Below are 19,752 nucleotides of genomic sequence, written 5' to 3' on the forward strand. Positions count from 1 at the left end.
TACTCAGGAGGCTGAGACAGGAGAATTGCTTGAACCCAGGAGACGGAGGTTGCGTTGAGCCGAGATCCCACCATTGCACTCCAGCCTGGGTAGCAAGAGCGAAACTCCGTCTCAAAAAAAAAAGAGAAATAACCTAATGTAGGTGATGAAGGGATGGAGCAGCAAACCACCATGGCACGTGTATACCTATGTAACAATCCTGCAAGATCTACACATGTACCCCAGAACTTAAAGTAAAATTTAAAAATAATAAAAATAAAAATAAATAATAAAAAAAAAGTGTTCCCAGAAGAAGCATTGTGTCAGCTGAAAGGATGAATTCATCAGCAAAAGGAATAAGAGAGCATTACCTGCAGAGAGAACAGCATGTGCAGAAGCCTAGAGGCAAAGGCAAGCAGGAGAACATGAGCCACTAGAAAACTTGCCTGTGTGTGTGTGTGTGTGTGTGTGTGTGTGCACGTGCACGCACTCACATATGCATATGTGTGATGAGGCTGGGGGAGGCTGGGTGGCAAGAGGCTGTAACAGCCAGATAGGGGGATCACAAAAGACCTGGAAAACAAAGCTAAAGAGATTACTCTTTGCACTGAGGGCAAGGGGTAAGCAGCATTGAAAGGTTTATACCAGAGAGGAATATGACTGGATTTATGAAATCCTGGATATGTTGAAGACAGGGGATTGGAGGAGGGCAAGACTGGTGGCAACCAGTTAAGAGGTTGTTGCAGTAACCAAGTAAGAGGTGGCTGTGGCTTAAACCAGGGCTAGGGCAGTGAGGATGAAGACGGATTAACAGACAACAATGATCTGCAGAAGATAAAGTTTAGGAATTGAGTTGATGGACAGTGTGGGGATGAGGTCTGGTTTCTGACATGATTAGCTAACTTGATGGAGGGTAATTTATGGAGACAGGAAAGGCACACATTTTGGGAGTGGAAAGATGGCATGTTCAGTTTCAAATGTGCCAATTTTGAGGTGCTTTTGACCTCCAAGCAGGAATGTTGATTAGGCAGCGTGATGTGCAGAAATGAAGCTGGGGGGATGGGCAGCAGAAAAAGTTATTCTTATCATTCACATATAATTTAATTCACATATAATTGTTCACACATAATTTAATTGTCTGGAGAAAAGTCAGAAGAGAGGAAGATGCTGAAGATACAGATAAGGATGGCAAGAGCCACTTCCCTGAGATAGAGGGAGATGCAGAAGGTAGAAAGTAGAATGTATGCCTAATAATGGGGCAGGGAAAGGGAATCGAGGGGCCTTTGCAGAATCAGGTAGAAGGATCCCATCCACTGCTCTGATCGGTTCTCTGCTATAGGAATAGGGAGACATCTCATAGAAAGACTATCTAGATTGGCTTATCACAAAAGAATAGTTCCCTCTGGGGCCCTCATCAGTCAGAGCTGTTGGAAAAGAAGTCATTATAAAAACCTAAGTTTTCTGGATAGTGAGAGGTTTGTACTCTTTAATTCCAGTGGCTTTAGAATTGTAGGTAGATGTGAGAGAGTCAGCTCGCCCTTGGGCACGGCCTGAGAGTGTGCTTGAGGTTTGGCATATACGTTTTGTGATATTTAGCATGACTGTCCTTTTTAGTTACTGCCAGTTTTAAAAAATCAGTTTAGGCGGTTGTTCAAAGCACTTCACAATCTGGCCCCATCCACTTTTTTAAATTTACACTCCACTTCTGCCTCTTGCAAACATTGTTTTCAAATTGGATTTTATATTGCTTTCATACCCTGAACCATTGCTCACTAATTTTTTGTAAAATTTGTTTGCTCTTTGTTGGCAGTGACTAAAACACAGAGAAAGTAAAATCTCTGTAGGTAGGACTCTAGAAATGTGCATGCATAAGAAATATAAATGAGAAAAGCAGACTTCTCTTATCTGTTAAATATGAAATAAGAAAACAATATTTGGCATGCTGTAAAGATGAGGTGAGTCGACCTATAGAAAATATTGAGCACTTTGTTTACTTGTAGCTTTGGAACAAAGTAGTTTGTTAAGTTTTGAGGAGAGGCAGCTCCTGTCTTTAGAAGGTGCGCCATGCCTTCTCTTACAGCCACAGCTCCTAGAGCAAACCAAACGACTGTCCCATAATCTATCACTGGACCACTTTGATGAGCACGGAGATCCTCTCCAAAGGCAGCGAGCACTGAGTGCCGTGAGCATCCTCACCATCACCATGAAGGGTAAGTTCCATCCCAATCCAAGGGAAAGTGCACTGCAGTGATTCCTTCTATTTTTCTGGAAGCCCTCTGCAAAGGAGGCTGTTTTGGAACCAACCTACTGTACCATCCTGCAAAGAGTGACCTCCTATGCCTCTTTGGAGCATGTAAACGAAGTGGCTCACAAGAAGCAGACCTTCCCTGTGGGCCCCCTCTAAACTAGCACTTGGGTAGTGGTGGAAGCTGCCTAGACTTGGGATGGGACTTCAGACCAAATGCATAGACAGGGCCTCACAACCAGGCCAGGCAGTCACAGAAGATTTGAGTGACAACAATAGTTAGTCAAAGAACAGAAGACTGACATCTTCAAGAGGTGGCAGTTATTGAAGTTAGAGTCAGGAATCCCACATGGGCAATAGAAGACCTGTGTAGACAGGCTGAAACCATCTGATGGAGCAGATTAACAGCAGGTAACAGGACCCCATACCACACATTGGTGTTCAGGAGCAGGATCAAGTCCCTGCAAGGGGGTGTCAAATAGTCCTCTAGCACTTTTGGCCTATTGCATCATCTCCTTTGCTCTGCACGTGTCCCTGCAGTGGTGCCACAGAAATCAGGGGTGCCAGGGAAACCAGGGGTGGCCTGAACTCAACTAGTGGATAGAGTGCCTTTTACTGTTTCAGTGCTTACAGATGCCCTTCCTTTGAGGCCTGGTTGCCCCTTTTGCCCCTGTTAAGCTGACCCTATGGTCTGTCTTGAGTGGACATAGCGTGGGCCTGGATCTATCTTTCTCTTGGATTCATAGCCAGCCAGTGTTGACTTCCACATCTATATCTTTAACAGCAAAGCCCAGCTCCTGGATGCTCAGTAAGAGTGTAAAGATTTGATGGACTTGACTATGCCATGTGCTAGTTATATGTGGAACATTGTCTCTTCTGCACTGTGACTGGTGGAAAAACCTTTCTGGCTACACAAATCAAAGCGTTTCACAACTGATCATGTACAAGAGGCCCTAGGGAAGAGGGATGAAGGAATGCACTCAGGCAAAGGGCATCTGGGTTGCTTCAGAGCTAACTCCTCAACCTCTCGCTCATTCTCCTCTAGAACAAGAAAAGTCACAAGAGCCTTGTCTCCCATGCGGGGAAAACCTGGCATCCAAATACCTCGTGTGGAACTGTTGCCCCCAGTGGGTTGGCATTAAGAAGGTCCTGAGAATCGTGATGACCGACCCCTTTACTGAGCTGGCCGTCACCATCTGCATCATCATCAACACTGTCTTCTTGGCCATGGAGCATTACAAGATGGAGGCCAGTTTTGCGAACATGTTGAATACAGGGAATTTGGTAACTTTACTCTTTTTTAAAATACAAAACGTATTTCGAACTTTAAAGTATAGCTCTTTCAAAGTTTAAACATTTTGTGAATGGCCTAACCTAACCTAGGTTTTCGGTCCCCTTAAGAGGAGCAGCAGGAAAAGATGTCTATTGTGGTTCTACTTTTACCCGGTTCATTTCAGAAATTGCCCACAGACGCTGAGTTGGCCCTCTGGTATCTTCAGGCATCTGTTTGGTCATTCAGTGGTGAGCCGGATGCAAGCAGACGTCCTAAAAGCTCAGGTCTCTGGGATAATCAGGAAAATGTGAATAATATCTAGAGAACCATGGTAATGACTACTGTGGCTCCAGTTATATTCATGACATCATTTGTCACAAAATAATGTGATTACTAGGTGTTATTCTCCCTGGAAAGATGAGTCAGGACCTGGCAGCCCTGGGAGGTTCACGTTCCTGGGAGGCGTTGTTGGAGGGGTGGTCACCATGGGGTGGGGTGAAATCCAGACTTGAGCCTGCTTCATTATGTTTCTCATTGGATACATCAAGTCTCAGTTAAATTGGGAAAACTAAGGGGAGCAGACTTTTCAAAGACCGTTCACTGCAGTTTATGGTTCTTGTGGAAGGCGTTTTTCTCAAGGAAAAATTAGTTCCTCAAATATCAGAAACAATAAATAATTACCCACCAAATGATCTACACTAAATAGCTGATGAGTTAATGAGCTGAAGACGTTACCAAATACAAATAAATGCAAATGAAATAGAGCAAATCCTTTCTTCGTGGCAAATAACACAGTCTTATTTGTGATTTGCTTTATTTTCTGCAAAGATATGGAAGACAGATTTAGTTTTTAATTGGCTACTACATTCAACATTTTCATGTATTTCTTAAGCCTGTATTTATCTGAGTATTGAAGACAAAGACAAAACTATTTTGCTCAGGAAAAATGCAAAATTTTGTACTTTTTGTAATTCCTGCCTCTCCTTTTTGTTCTGTGATATTTTGTTCTGGAAGCGTGAGCTTTGCATCCTGAAAGTTTTTAGGATTATATTCTGATTCACTAATTCTCCTTTCAACCACAACCAATCTAGGGCTTATCCTATATTTCTAGTTGTTCAAGGACATTTTTTTTTTTTTTTGGTCCCTGGAAGTGTTTTCTAATGCTATGATCTGTGCTCCCCGCTTTTTGTTCACATTATTCTGATGAAGGTGTTGAAATTAGGTGGTCAGGTGAACTCCTCCTCGATTCTAGTTTGTGGAGGATATTTATCATTAGTTTTCAGGGCTGTTGTACACATTCCTTCTCTCCCCATTTTAATTGCTTTAATTGGTATTCTAAAGAGAATTCAGAGGACAAATTGCCTGACACTTTCTATCACCCTGCCATCTACCAGTAATACCATTTTGCTTTATCTTCAACAGAATGAGAACTAATATTCATTTTCCATTCTGGTGTCTGGGAGCTTGGTTACATTGCTCTGGACACCATAGAGAGGGATGGAGAGAGCAGTAAAGTCATGGCGAGGTTCATGCTACAACAGTAAATGTTTCTACTGCATGGACTTTAGGGTATAGTGTATCAATCACGAGAATACTTTTCATTTCTTTGTGATCTCTGTACCTCCCTTGGGCCATTCTTAAAAGTGTGTCTCCGCAGCTTCCTTCTCTCATTCTTCTTCATCCCACTGTAGGTTTTCACTGGCATTTTCTTAGCAGAAATGTGCCTAAAAATCATTGCACTCGATCCCTACCACTACTTTCGCCGAGGCTGGAACATCTTTGACAGCATTGTTGCTCTTCTGAGTTTTGCAGATGTACTGAACGGTATATTTCAAATGAGAAGCTGGTCATTCTTGCGCTCCTTCAGAGTGGTAAGGCACTTTCTTATTTTACTGCATGAACATAGCTGTCTGAGTGAAAAAAGTCTTAAGCGAGTTCAATAGCTATCTTGGACTAAACTTTAATTTATCTCACCTTAACCCCAGAACCAAAACTGCTCTCCTCATCCTGCACAGGTCTTTACTAGCCTTGCAAGTCCCTGGGGGTCTTCACTTAGCTGAAACCTTGTACTCCCAGCCCCTTCCTGCCAGAGATGACCCTTTACGCAACTGGACACAAAATTGTGTTTCCCAGTGTGAGGATTCTGCTCCGTGCTCTGTGCACGACCCCTCCAACACTCTTTTATCCCATGGAGTTCTGAGACAATAAATAATAAATAAGGAAAAATATTCGTATCTCTCAGGTCATATTGGGCTCACCAAGGAGGGGTGAAGACTGTAACACACAGGGGAAGGATGGGTGCTGCCGGCAGGTGATATCTCACAAGTTTCCTTCTCACTGCTGCCAGTGCTGCATTCCTGCTCTGTCGTCTTTCTCTCTGTCCAGTTTGGAAGCGTTCTGACAACCTTTACAGAGTGCCTAATAAAAACCGACATGAGGGAAGGCGCAAAGATGAGGAAATCACTGTCTTTGAGAAGTTTCCAGCACGGGAGTGGTACAGGACAGGGCTACATGCACAGTACAGTGCGACAGGGCCCAGGAGAGGTATGGAGAGGACTGCAGGGAAGTCAGATCTGAGAGGGAACTAGAAAACCTCCAAGGAGGGATTTTGTCCTCTTTCAAAGATATTTACCTTTTTTTTCAGATAGGATTTCTAAGCCTATAAAGTAAGACACTTCATTCAGTTACCTAAGTGTACATTTTATCCTTTTTATACCTGGGATATAGAAAGAGGTTACACTGCCCAAAATCCGTTGTTATTAAGCTTCTCTACTAATGTTTTATTGGCACTCTGGTGAGCAAAATTGCATTTGCTTTATTATTGTTTAGGCTTATTACAGCCATGCTCTAATACATGGAAATCTGTGGCATTGTCTGTATATGAGAATGGAACCACATTTTTTTCCTGGGATGCTCCTAGCTCCCCTTTGAGTAGACAGTGACAATCCTCTTCGAGCAGAAGTCTTACTGACCTGCAATATTTCCATCCCCAAATAGGGGATGGGCTTAACAAAATTGTACTTTGGAGTAAAACTATCAGTTTACACATCAAAAGTTAATATAAGAAACGATCTATAAAAAAGTTGCTGTGTTTTCTCTAAGGTTGTTTGCTATAAAGTCTGTGAAGATCTGGGATAAAATTTCTCTTTGGAAACAGTATACAAGTCTTGAATAGCTGGTTGCCTTTTCTCTCCTGACTACAAATGCCATATTACTCTCATCATTCCTATGAGGCTTAGATTCAAACTCGTGGTCTGAATTATATAATACAGAAGTCAGCAAACTTTCTGTTAAGGGCCAGATAGTAAACGTTTTCAGGCTTACAGGCCATGTGGTCTCTGTCACAACCATTAAACTTTGCCATTGAGGCACAAAAAAAGCCATAGACTTTCAAAAACCAATGAGTACAGCTATGTTCCAATAAACTTTATTTATGGATGCTGAAACTTGAACTTCATATAATTTTAATGCATCATGAAATATCCTTTTGATTATTGTTATTTTCTTTTTTCGAGACAGAGTCTGGCTCTGTCGCCCAGGCTGGAGTGCAGTGGCATGATCTCAGCTCACTGCAACCTCCACCTCCCAGGCTCAAGCCATCCTCCCTCCTCAGCCTCCCAAGTAGCTGGTGGTGCACGCCACCACACCTGGCTTATTTTTGTATTTTTTGTAGAGATGAGGTTTCACCGTGTTACCCAGGCTGGTCTTGAACTCCTGGGCTCAAATGATCACCTATCATGCCCTCCCAAAGTGCTTGGATTACAGGTGTGAGCTGCTATGTCTGGTGTAATTGATTATTTTTCAATCACTTAAATGTGGAAAAATATTCCTGTCTCTGAGATCATACCAAAAAAAAAAAAAAAAATGCATTGGGCTGGATCTGGCTCTCAGTCAGAGTTTTCTGACCCTTGGTATATTACATAGAATCCGAGAACAGTCATTTTATATAATAATTATGTAGCTCAGTCACCATGCTGATCCCAAAGTCTTTATTATTAAAAAACTAAAACAAAATATTTCCATTTTCAAATAAAAAAGTAGATACAGGTGAGTTTCAGATTATGACAGAGAGTTGGTGACTACGTTGAGGATGGATTTAGCTTTGAAAAGAGTTTTGGATGTCATAAGTGCTGTAGTTAGGGTATATGTCATTTGCTTTATAGATGAGCAGACGGAGTTTGTCCCTAACAGGCTTTTCTTCCGCTTTTGTTTGTTGTCTGTTTTTACAGCTCAGGGTCTTCAAGTTAGCCAAATCCTGGCCAACTTTGAACACACTGATCAAGATAATCGGCAACTCTGTTGGAGCCCTTGGAAGCCTGACTGTGGTCCTGGCCATTGTGATCTTTATTTTCTCAATAGCTGGCATGCAGATTTTTGGTTCTAGCTTCAACTCCCAAAAGAGCGCAAAATTATGTGACCCGACAGACCCGACAGTCTCATGTTTACGGCACTGGCACATGGGGGATTTCTGGCACTCCTTCCTAGTGGTATTCCGCATCCTCTGTGGGGAATGGATCGAAAACATGTGGGAATGTATGCAAGAAGCGAACACGCCATTGTGTGTTATTGTCTTCATATTGATCACAGTGATAGGAAAACTTGTGGTATGTTTCTTAGATTTTTTTTCAAAAAAGAAAAATCCCTATATGCCTGTCAAATGCATTATTTCTTTTGCAAAACTTTACTAGTAAAAATTATTTTAAATACAATGCCAAATAAATATTCATTAAAATCTTGTTTGAAAAAAGTATGATAAGCATGACAAAAACCTCTTTGACACATATTACTTATTTGACTGATGCCCCAACATTTATTTCATTACAGAAGATTATTCTAAGACAATAGTATTCTCTTCCCCAGTGATTGGCTGAAATAGGAGTTTGGGACTTAATTTTGTCAATAAGATGTAAAGAGATGTCCATTGGAGAAACTTGAGAACAATATTTTGTCCTTTTTTTTGAAACAGAGTCTTGCTCTGTTGCCAGGCACTAGGCTGGAGTACAGTAGCACAATCTCAGCTCACCGCAATCTCCGCCTCCTGGGTTCAAGCAATTCTCCTGCCTCAGCCTCCCTAGTAGCTGGGACTACAGGCGCACGCCATCACACCCAGTTAATTTTTGTATTTTTCAGTAGAGATGGGGTTTCACCATGTTGGCCAGGATGGTCTCGATCTCTTGCCCTCGTGATCCACCCTCCTTGGCCTCCCGAAGTGTAGGGATTACAGGCGTGAGCCACTGCGCCTGGCTAAATCTTTTGTTCTTAAAAAATATGTGTTAAAAAAAAAAGATCCTTTTACTTCCTCTGGGCTTTTTTATGACTATGACCCCTGGAAAAGCCAGATCATGAGGTTGGAACTTTGGCGGAATTGCCCACTGAAATATGGATCTGACATCTAGGACTACTGTGCAACCCTCTCCTGTTTGCACAGATTGAGAGATGCTGTACTTTGTGCAGTTTCTTTAGGTCCTGTTGCCTTAACTTCTATGAGGTGTTAGTGCCTAGCCAGACCAAACATTATGCAACATGAGAAGAACCAGGCTAAAACAAAGCCAACACTGAGGCAGGTAGTGAAAAGAGAGAACAAACCTGTATCTGTGTTATAATTGGTCCCCTGTTCCATTTTCACACTTCTCGTTATGCTACAGCTTTTTGTTGTATAAGCTGGCTTAGGTCCGTTACTTGTAGCTGGAAGCATAGATATTTATGGGGAGGCTAATTAAGTGTACTTCATACCCTTACTACACAAGCTCTACAGGATCAAGTTGGTGCTATGGTGCAATATAATTAACTCTCTACACTTGATAGCTTTATCCTAAGTACCTAATAAATGGTGTACATAGATAGTAAGTGATACATCCAAAAGCTCAGAAGAACAGGGCCTCACCAATGTGAGTGGGAGGAGAGCACTGAGAAAGGAGTTGTGGAAGATTACAGAACTTGAGAAGACCACTCACAAGGTAAGGAGGACTTAGACAAATAGAGGAGAGCTTAAGCAAAGATCCATAGATGGGAACTCTCACAGTGAAACTGAGGAACTGTGACTAGACCCATTCACACCCACCAGGCACTTCTCCCCAAAGGCTGTCTGTTGTTGAGCTAAAGAGAGCCACAAACAAAGGAATTTGAGGAGGCAAAGAGGATGAATAAGAGGGTGTGTAATTATGAGCGAAGAACCCAGGTAGGAAGCTATTGGGATTACCTGATTTTGAAGTGGTGTGTGTTTCAGCAGAAGACTTACAGATTTGGTCCAACCCCCTTGGCTTCACCCCAGTACGTTACTGAGGTTAGGGCAACAGGACCTGAAGAGACTGCAATGTACATCATCTCACAAATATGCAAACAAGGAAGGACTGCACATTGGTCTTGAATATCAGATTAATATCCCTGTGGGAAATTCCAGCAAAAATCAAAGCTCACTATCCAGCTGTTCCCCAAGAAATGTACATCCTCAATTTTGCCACATGGTTATCCCCTTCTGCTTTTCCCTGGCCAGGGTCTACTTATCCATGTTGCCTGTATGTAGGGAAACTGGACTTGGCTATTGTACCCTTTAATTTCATTTTTTATTCTGTCTTCCTGCTTCTATTTCTTTCTCAATCTTCTGTTCTTTTATTTACTGTATATTTGAACTTTGTTAGGAGACAGCAGAACATAAAACTCTCACTTGATTCTGTTTTTAGTCTTGGGGAAAAGTTGTTCTGGAAACCCGCTGAATCCTTTCCTTTGCTAAACTTTCCATTCTTCTTGTTCCCCACCCCATTCTCAGGTGCTCAACCTCTTCATTGCCTTACTGCTCAATTCCTTTAGCAATGAGGAAAGAAATGGAAACTTAGAAGGAGAGGCCAGGAAAACTAAAGTCCAGTTAGCACTGGATCGATTCCACTGGGCTTTTTGTTTTGTGATACACACTCTTGAGCATTTCTTCCATAAGTGGTGCCGGAAGCAAAAGTCACCAAAGCAAAAAGAGGTGACAGGAGGCTGTGCTGCACAAAGCAAAGACATTCCCCTGGTCACAGAGACGAAAAGGGGCTCAGAGACCCAGGAGGAGCTTGGTATTCTAGCCTCTGTACCAAAGACCTTGGGCATCGGGCACGATTGGACTTGGTTGGCTCCACTTGCAGAGGAGGAAGATGATGCTGAATTTTCTGGTGGAGATAATGCAGAGCCCATCACACAACCTGAGGCTGAACAACAGGTATGAAGGTTCACACATAGGCTTAGAGGTCATACAAAGCTGGAGCTGCCACAGGGCACTGGTTGCCTGCCCTGTTCTGGGCACTATGCAAGGATGATAAGGGTGTAAAATGTGGCTGCCCTTTGATACCCACGTACACATCTCAGGACAGGTTCCTTATTGTGGTCCTACAGGTGTGGCACAGATAGGAGGTGTCACAAGAGTGCAGAGGGGAGTATCAAATACACTTTGTTTTTATTTTCTATATATTGAATTACATTTTTATTTTAGCTTATTTTCTAATTCTTATGATTTCTCTTTGACCCACTGCTTATTTAAAATTGTTGTTTAATACTTATAAATTTCTCAAATTTCTATTTGTTATTAATTTCTAATTTCACTCCATTGTGATCAGAGAGCATACTTTGTATAATTTCAGCCCTTTTAAATTTTTGAGGCTTGTTTTATAGACTAGTGTATTGTCTATCCTGGAGATGTTTCATGTATACCTGAGAAGAATGTGTATTCTGCCATTTGGAATCAAGTGTTCTATAGATGTCTGCTAGATTTAACTGGTTTGTAGTTTTGTTCAAATCTTCTATTTCCCTCTTGATCTTCTATCTAGTTGTTATTCATTCATTTCTGAAAATGGGGTATTGAAGTCTCCAATGTTTATTGTTGAATTGTCTGTTTCTCCCAACAATTATGTCACTTTTTGTTTCATGTATTTTGAGGCTCCTCTGTTAGTTGTATATATGTTTATAAATGCTATATCTTCCCAATATTTTGGCTCTTTTATTATTATAAAATGTCCCTCTTTATCTCTAGCAAGTTTTTTGTTTTGTAGTCTAGCTTGTCTGATGTTCAGAGTCATCCCAGCTTTTTAAATGGTTGTTGTTTGTGTAACATGTCTTTTTCCATCCTTTTACTTTCAATCTATTTATATCTTTGAATCTAAAATTCAAACTGTCCTCCTCAGTGTATAATTGACTCTTGCTTTCTTATCTATTCTGGGAATCTCTGCCTTCTGATTGGGTTGTTTAACCCATTCATATTTAATGCTATTATTAATATAGTTGATTACTTCTCATATTTTCCTCTTTGTCTTCTATTTGTCTTCTACTTTTTCCTTATTATTTCTATATTGCTTCATTTGTATTAAGTGAATATTTTCTAGTATAACATTTTAATATCTTTAGTACTTTTTTTTTACCATCTTTTTGAATTATTTATTTGGCTGCTCTAAAATTTGACATATACATCTAATTCATCAGAATCTATCTCAGAGTTATATTAATTCCAGTAAGCTATAGAAATATTACTCATATATAGCTCTATTTCCTCTCTCTTTTTGTACTGTTTTTAATTATACATATATCCATACATATTAAAATTCAAACAATATATTTTTGTTATTACTTAATATAATTAGATGTCTACTAAAGAAGCTCAGAAAAGAAAAGAGTGTATATTTATAAGATTTATTTTAATAATCTTTTTAGCTACTGTTAAGTGCGCTCTGAATGAGAAGACCACCTAAACAGGCTTTGTGTGAGCAACAAGGCTGTTTATTCACCGGGTATGAGTGGGCTGGGTCTGAAAAGAGAGTCAGCAGCGGGTGTGGATAGGAGCTAGTTTTATAGGTTGAGGGTAAGTTAGTTTAGGGTGGTTTAAAAAAATTTTTTTTATTATACTTTAAGTTTTGGGGTACATGTGTAGAACATGCAGGTTTGTTGCACAGGTATACATGTGTCTTGGTAGTTTATAGGGTGGTTTTTTGCAAGCCAGGGGTGGGGGGTGTCACAGGGTCCAATGTCACAAGGTTAACTTACCAGTTGAGGCAGGAACAATGGTAGAATGTTGCAAGGTCAGTTCATCAGACCACAGGGTCCAGTGTCAAAATGTCGACTTATCAGTTAAGGCAGAACAATTGTGGCCTGTCATAAAGTCAGTTAATCAGGTACTTCAGGAGCCAGCTACTCTTCTCCTTTTTCGGTTTTCTTGTTATCTCAGACTTTCTGGCTCCAGGAGGCTATCTGGTGGTGTAAGTGTGGGTCACAGGTGTCACCATGGCTTAACTATGGTGTAGTCCATGGTGCAGTCAGTTCAAAGAACCTTGCAGTTACTTTTGGCTCTCTTCATTTGTTCCTGTGAACGTGAGTTACCTGCAGGTGTGATTTCCTTACTCCAGTGCAACTTTGCTCCCACCCATATCCTTTGTGCTCATATTGGCAAATGTATTTTATTTCTATATGTTACATACCCAGCAACACAATTTTAAACATACTGTTTTACACAATTGCTTTTGAAATCAGCTGAAAGAAGAAAGGAAAAGAAATATATATCTTTTTACCATACATTTGTGTGCGCGTGTGTGTGTGTGTGTTGTGTTGGGGGGGTGTTGTATTGCCACTTAGGGTCACTTTTTTTCAGTCTGGAGGATCTCTTTTAGTATTCCTTATAAGGTAGGCCAACTACTAAATAATTCTCTGTGTTTATCTGGAAATGTGTTTATTTCATTTTCATTTTTGAAAAACTCACTAGATATAAAAATCTTGGTTCACTGTTGTTTTTTCTTTCAGCACTTTGAATATATCATATCACTGCCTTTCAACCTCCATTATTTCTAATATGAGGTTAGTGTTAATTTTATCTGTGTCATCTTGTACATGATGAACCACTTTTTTCATGCTACTTTGAAGATTTTCTCTTTTCTTTGTCCTTCTGCACTTTTACTATGATGTATCCAGGTGTGGATCTCTGTGTTTTTTCTACTTGGGGTTTCATTGAGCTTCTTGGATGTGGAGTGCTAGGGTCTGAATGTGTCCTCTAAAGTTCACGTGTTAGAAAATTGATTCCCAAAGTAGCAATGTTGAGAGGTTAGATTACGAGAGCTCTGGCCGCATGAATGGATTAGTGCTGTCGTTGTGGGAGTGGTTTAGTTACTGTGGGAGTGGGTTCCTAATAAAAGAATGAGTTTGGCCCCCTTCCCTCCTTTCTCTGTCTTGCCATGTGATGCCTTCTGCCATGTTATGTTGCAGCAAGAAGTCCCTCACAAGATGCTACCCTTTTCATCTTGGTCTTCTCTGCCTCTAGAACTATAGGAAATACACCTCTGTTCTTTATGAATTACTTCAGAAATTCTATTATAGCAGCATAAAATGGACTAAGATGTATAGATTAATGTTTTCAATCAATTTTGAGGAGTGTCCAGCCATTACTTATTTAAGTATTTTTTCTGCTCCTTTCTCTCTTTCCTTTCTGGTTTGTATGCTTAACGGTGCTTTCTCTGAGGCTCTATTTTCTTTCGCGCGCGTGTGTGTGTGTGTGTGTGTGTGTGTGTCCTCTTTAGATTGCACAGTCTCCATTGATTCATCTTTAAATTCACTGGTTCTTTCTTCAAATGTATTGTTGGTCCCTCTAGTAACTTTTTCATTTCAGTTATGATACTTTTCAACTCCAAAGATTCTACTTGGTTCTCTTTAAAATATAATTTATATTGATATTTTGTATTTGATTGTATATTGCTATCATAATATCTTTTATTTCCTTAAGCATTGTACCTTTAATTCTTTATATTTATAACGGCTTCTTTGCATTCTTTGTCCATTAACTCTGACATCTTGACCCTTTGATGTGCAGTTTTTGTTACTGACTTTTTTCCCCTGTATGGATCATACAGGGGTGGGGGTGTAAGTTTTCCTGTTTGTTTTTTTTTCATATTCATAATGTTTGTTAAAAATTGGACATTTTAAGTAACATATTGTGAAACTCTGTAACTGATTCCCGTTTCTCCTCTCTGGGGCCTCTTTATTAAATGGTAATCTGGCTAGACTATTTTAGTGAATCTGCTCCCTCTCCAACCCATCCCCCTCCATTCACACACAACGTGAAAACTTTGGTGTCACTCCTCGGAGAGTAGATCCATGGACATGCACACAGTCAGTCTAGGATGACTGTTGTTTCAGCAAGACAATCTTTGACTGTCTCCTTCTGTAATCTTTCTGTTAAGCTGTCTGCCACACTTAGATTTTAGGATCAACTAATTGCTAGATAATTGCTCTATTTTCCTTGACAATGCCATGGGGCATAAATTGCTCAACTATCTGATTCAATTAAATTCAGAAAGTGATAGCTTTTAAGTGCAGTCTTTGAGATTTGTTTTGACCCCAGGGGACTCTACTTAGCTGTCTCTTTCCATACTTCCTTGTGGTGAACTTGCTGACCTATGTTTTAGTTTGTTGCCTTTAATGAAGGAGAGCTACCAGTCTCTTCTTATTTGCTTACCATCAAACTATCCATTGTTTTCAAGAGCACTCTTAGACTTTTACTTCCCCACACCACTTTGTTTCAAATAAAGTCAGTTCTACCTGAGAGTTTCAGAGCTTTTTTTTCTTGTGAATTGCCTCCCACTCTGGGCAAAATCTCTTACACACAATTCCAGGCACTTGGGCAGGGGCAGTAGCCTCTCAACTTCTCAGCTTCCTTCTTTCCTAATCCTCCCCACCCCCAGAACAAAATTTTGCCATACACGTAAGCTGGAATGAGGGTGATTCTAGTGTTCTTGGGCTGCACTAATGGGATAAAGTCTCTGCCCTATAAGTGGAGGGCTAGATAGAAAAAGGAAGCCAACTTTTTGGCCACACTCACCAGGAGTTTAGAGGCCTTAACTCAGAGTTGGAAGAGATAAGAAATGCTGGTGGCTTGCAGCTCTTTTTCTTTTCTTTTTTCAATAACTCACGTATTTTTATTGGTAGACATTTCTTGGTGGTGTAATCATTTATGTACTGAAAAATGGAATTATCATTTTAATGATACTAAACAGCATTTCTTTATTTCAAGTGCATTGAATGACCACCATGTGCCAGGCCTTGCACTGAGATAAAATACATATGCAATAGGCATTTTTTTTGGGGGCGGAGTTTCACTCGTGTCACCCAGACTAGAGTGCAATGGCGAAATCTTGTCTCACTGCAACCTCTGTCTCCCGGGTTCAAGCAATTCTCCTGCCTCAGCCTTCTGAGTAGCTGGGATTACAGGCGTGTGCCACTACGCCTGGCTAATTTTGTATTTTTAGTAGAGATGGGGTTTCACCATGTTGACCAGACTGGTCTTGAACTCCTGACTTCAGGTGATCTGCCCACCTCGGCCTCCCAAAGTGCTGGGATTACAGGCATGAGTCACTTCACCTGGCCTGCAATACGTAATTTAACATGTAGGCTGTATTTTTTAAAATGTAAGCATTTAAAAAGATTTTCCTTTTATGCAGATATCATTGATGTGCCTTTCCATTCAAAAGGCTCAATATCTTTTGTCAATTTCATTAAAAAAATTTAAAATTTCAATAGTTTTTGGGGAATAAGTGCTTTTTGGTTACATGGGTAAGTTCTTTAGCAGTGATTTGTGAGATTTTGGTGCACCCATCACCATATCCCTTGACTGGGAGCTAGGATAGAGGGAGCCCTATCTTCTTGGCCACCTCTGTCTAGAGTGGAGCCTCCATAAAACTTGGCTGGAAGGGTCAGGGGAGGGGGAAGGTCAGATTATGGCTTAAATGTCATCAGTTTCTACCATTCTGACGAATTCTGGTAGATTTTCTTGAGCAAATGTTTCTTTATTTGCTGTACACTCTCAGAATAATTTCCAGAGTTTTTAAAGTATTTTTAAAACAGTTTTCACCACTTATTTCCCAGGAGAGAAGGTCCACAGAGATTCTCATGCTATCATCCAGGAAGTGAAACTCTATGTGACTTCTTCATTAAATTCTAAATGTGTTAATTTAAAGACATTTTCAAATTATTATGTTGCTTTCATCTTCTAGTCGTGAATTTTAGGAAGTCTACTGATTTTATGTTTGTTTCCTCATGTGTTTTGGAATGTTAGCTTAAAAGCTCACTTTCAGGGGGAGGATCTGCCACTCTCTTTGCAGACTAAGTTCTATGATTGTCTCTAATAAATCCTTCTGTGGCATCCACTTCAGAACCATGTCTTGTATTGCCAACTTTGGATTCTTATCCAATAGTGATACAAGCCACATTGCAGCTCGAGTCACTGAGCCAGTGGTACCTTTGCCCACGTCCTATTTCTGAGGTTGTACGTCTACCTGTCTCCCTAAGTGTGCAGCTTTGTACAATTGTAATTACAAGCATTTGCTACAGCGTTTTTGTTTGTTTTTGTTTTTCACTTTCTCTCTGAAGTATAAGAACTTTACCTCAGTCCACAGTTTCAAGCCTTAAATATGGCTCGGTTCCCTTCCTCATATAGTGTACTTTTAGACAACATTACATGCTATCTTATTTAAATTCTTACTACTTTATATTTCTTTTCTATGTCTAGTCCATAGACAGATTACCCCCTTTTGTATTTGTATGTTTGTGAAGTATATCTATATTTGTATGTGTCTGTATTTTTATATATGTTATTACATGTGTGGAGAAATGTTCCTGAACTCTGACCTTATAATGTCAAAGTTGCAGGAGTCTTCACATAGATGTTAGGATAAAACCTTCACCCAAGATGTGGCTATAACCAGCAAAAGGGTCTGGCTGGTAGCTGCTTATGAAAAGAATTCAAAATAATAACAAATTATGATAAGAAAGAGCAATATTCTATTATTGTCTGTGTTAGCAAGGGGAAGAACAGAGAGCCATTCTACTCTTCAATTTGTGGAAGGAATGTGGGGGTTTTTAAAGAAAGGGTTTGAGATGCAGAATAGGCGAGAGGAGCTAGGAGGTACCAGGAGGTGTGACTTGCTCCGCTTGAATTATTGCCCCATTTGGTGAAGAGGCTGGCACCATAATGGATCCTGCCAGGTTATAAATTAGTTGCAGTTAATCTTGTAGTCACTCTACAGCCAGGAGTAAGTTCCGTTCTTGAAATAATCTTTTGTTAGAGAGAGAATTCCAGAGGTACCTGGTCCCTATCAGGATCTGACTCATGAAGCTTCTAAGAAAATATATGACCAGATGAATGAACATGGTGTGTACTTAAAAAGTGTTTAGGTAAATAAATATGCATAAGGCATGGGAGGGTAGCATGGGAAAGGAAAGGAAGTGGAGGTTCACAGCACATTCCGAGGTTGTATTTCAAGATGAGAGGTAACACACATGCAGTTTGTCTCAAAGTTACATCTTGAAACTTGGAGGGGAAAGAGGAAGAGGGAAAAAAGAAGAAAAAGAGTTTAAAACACAGTTTGAGGCTCAGCTGCTAAGCTGCTTGGTTACGTGCTCGGATGACTTTACACATCCTTCTTAGATATCCCTGCGGGTCATCAGACAAAATTTATTTTTCAGTTTTATGTAGTGATATGTTTTCATATTTTTCTTTATGCCTTTTAGTTTCCTGTTTTGCTGAGGAAACTCTCTGTACCCCACATGATAACAAGTTATTTTTCAAATTTTTCTTTTAAAATTTTTATTCATTTATTTTTATATCAGAATACCATATGATTATAAATTTTATTTTTGCTATATTATGGCATCGTGTACCATTTATTAAGTAATTTATTATTTAGCCATTGAATTGAAAGGGCACATTTAAAACACATTAAATCCCCATATAAGTTTTATTTCTGAATTACTTGCTCAGTTTTGTACCAGAACCATACTGTTTTGATTATGTATCTTTGCAACAAGTTCAAAATCTGTTTCCTCTAGTAGTTGTCCCAGAATTATATTACGTTGAGTTCTTCCAGGAGCAGGTTTTTTTTTTTTTTTTTTTTTGATGGAGTTTCACTCTTGTTGCCCAGGCTGGAGTGCAATGGCGCAATCTCTGCTCACCACGACCTCTGCCTACCAGGTTCAAGTGATTCTCCTGCCTCAGCCTCCCAAGTAGCTGGGATTACAGGCATGTGACACCATGCCCAGCTAATTTTGTATTTTTAGTGGAGACAGGGTTTCCCCATGTTGGTCAGGCTGGTCTTGAACTCCCGACCTCAGCCTCCCAAAGTGCTGGGATTACAGGTGTGAGCCACCACACCCAGCCAGGAACAGTTTTTAAAGAGAAAAAAGAGTTATAATGTCAAAGACTTATTCTCATGACAGACAGAAAACCAAATAGCATTCACACTTCTTTCATCTTAAGCGACATGTCCAGGAGGAATATTAATTCTATTCTGGGCTTTCTGTGTTAGGCCTGTGAACTCCATCAGGAGACCAAGAAGCCCATCAGCCAGAGAGTTCGAAGTGTGGAAATTGACATGTTCTCTGAAGATGAGCCTCATCTGACCGTACAGAATCCCCGAAAGGTAATTTTCCTAGGATATTGTCAGAGGAACTTGTGGCTCATCCACACACCTTTTCCAGGGTCGGCATTATGGAAAAATGGCACAATTAATGCAGAGAAAATTGCAAGAATCAAGTCTTGAGCAAAAGTCTAGGCCAGGTTTCTCAACTTTACTGCTATTAACATTTGAAGCAGGACATTTATTTGTTGTGGTGAGCTTCTCTGTGAATTATGTTTATCCATATGCTTGGCCTCTCTGCATTCGATGCCAATAGCATCCTCCCATTGTGATCATGAAAAATGCCTCTAGACATTGCCAAAATGTCTCCTGGAGGGCCAAAGAAATCAGAACCACTGATCTAGGCCTATTATCCCAGGAGCTGAGACAGCAGAAAATCATAGTCTCAATAAAGTAGCCTTCTTCTCATCACCTAATTGGAGTTAGGCAGCCTATCAGGGTTATGATCTGTAGGGAGAAAAAGTGGAGGTACTGTATCTTCACATGGCTTGGTATTCCTCAGCCACAGAGAGGAGCTAGAGAGTTCTCTTCTAAAGTCAGGCTGGTCATAGCACTTAGAAAAGGACGCAGCGGGAGGGGTGTTTCTTGACACCTCTCATTCTAGAAACCTTTGCCTAGTTCATTTCATCCTTAAAAAATCAGACAATGATGCACCTGCATACCTATGTAACAAATGTGCATGCTCTGTACATGCATCCCAGACCTTAAAGTATAATTTAAAATATATATTATATAAAATATACATATAAATATTAAAATATATATTACATATAAGTACATATTATAAATATATTATATATATATATATATAAATCAGACAATGAGAAACTCAGCACCAC

General features: G+C 40.2%; 1 protein-coding gene across 1 annotated transcript in view; it reads left to right on the forward strand.

The window, feature by feature from the left end:
* Positions 1–19,752, forward strand: part of SCN11A (sodium voltage-gated channel alpha subunit 11) — a 92,247-nt gene that overhangs the window by 35,703 nt on the left and 36,792 nt on the right. Inside the window, exons 11-16 of the mRNA XM_012455648.3 lie at positions 2,060–2,189; positions 3,270–3,508; positions 5,189–5,368; positions 7,727–8,101; positions 10,264–10,692; positions 18,803–18,916. Coding sequence (XP_012311071.2) covers positions 2,060–2,189; positions 3,270–3,508; positions 5,189–5,368; positions 7,727–8,101; positions 10,264–10,692; positions 18,803–18,916 — 1,467 coding nt within the window. The remainder of the gene's footprint in view (positions 1–2,059; positions 2,190–3,269; positions 3,509–5,188; positions 5,369–7,726; positions 8,102–10,263; positions 10,693–18,802; positions 18,917–19,752) is intronic.

This window comes from Aotus nancymaae, unplaced genomic scaffold (assembly GCF_030222135.1).
Source record: "Aotus nancymaae isolate 86718 unplaced genomic scaffold, 86718_ANA_hifiasm-v0.15.2.pri h1tg000038l, whole genome shotgun sequence".
Taxonomy (NCBI): domain Eukaryota; kingdom Metazoa; phylum Chordata; class Mammalia; order Primates; family Aotidae; genus Aotus; species Aotus nancymaae.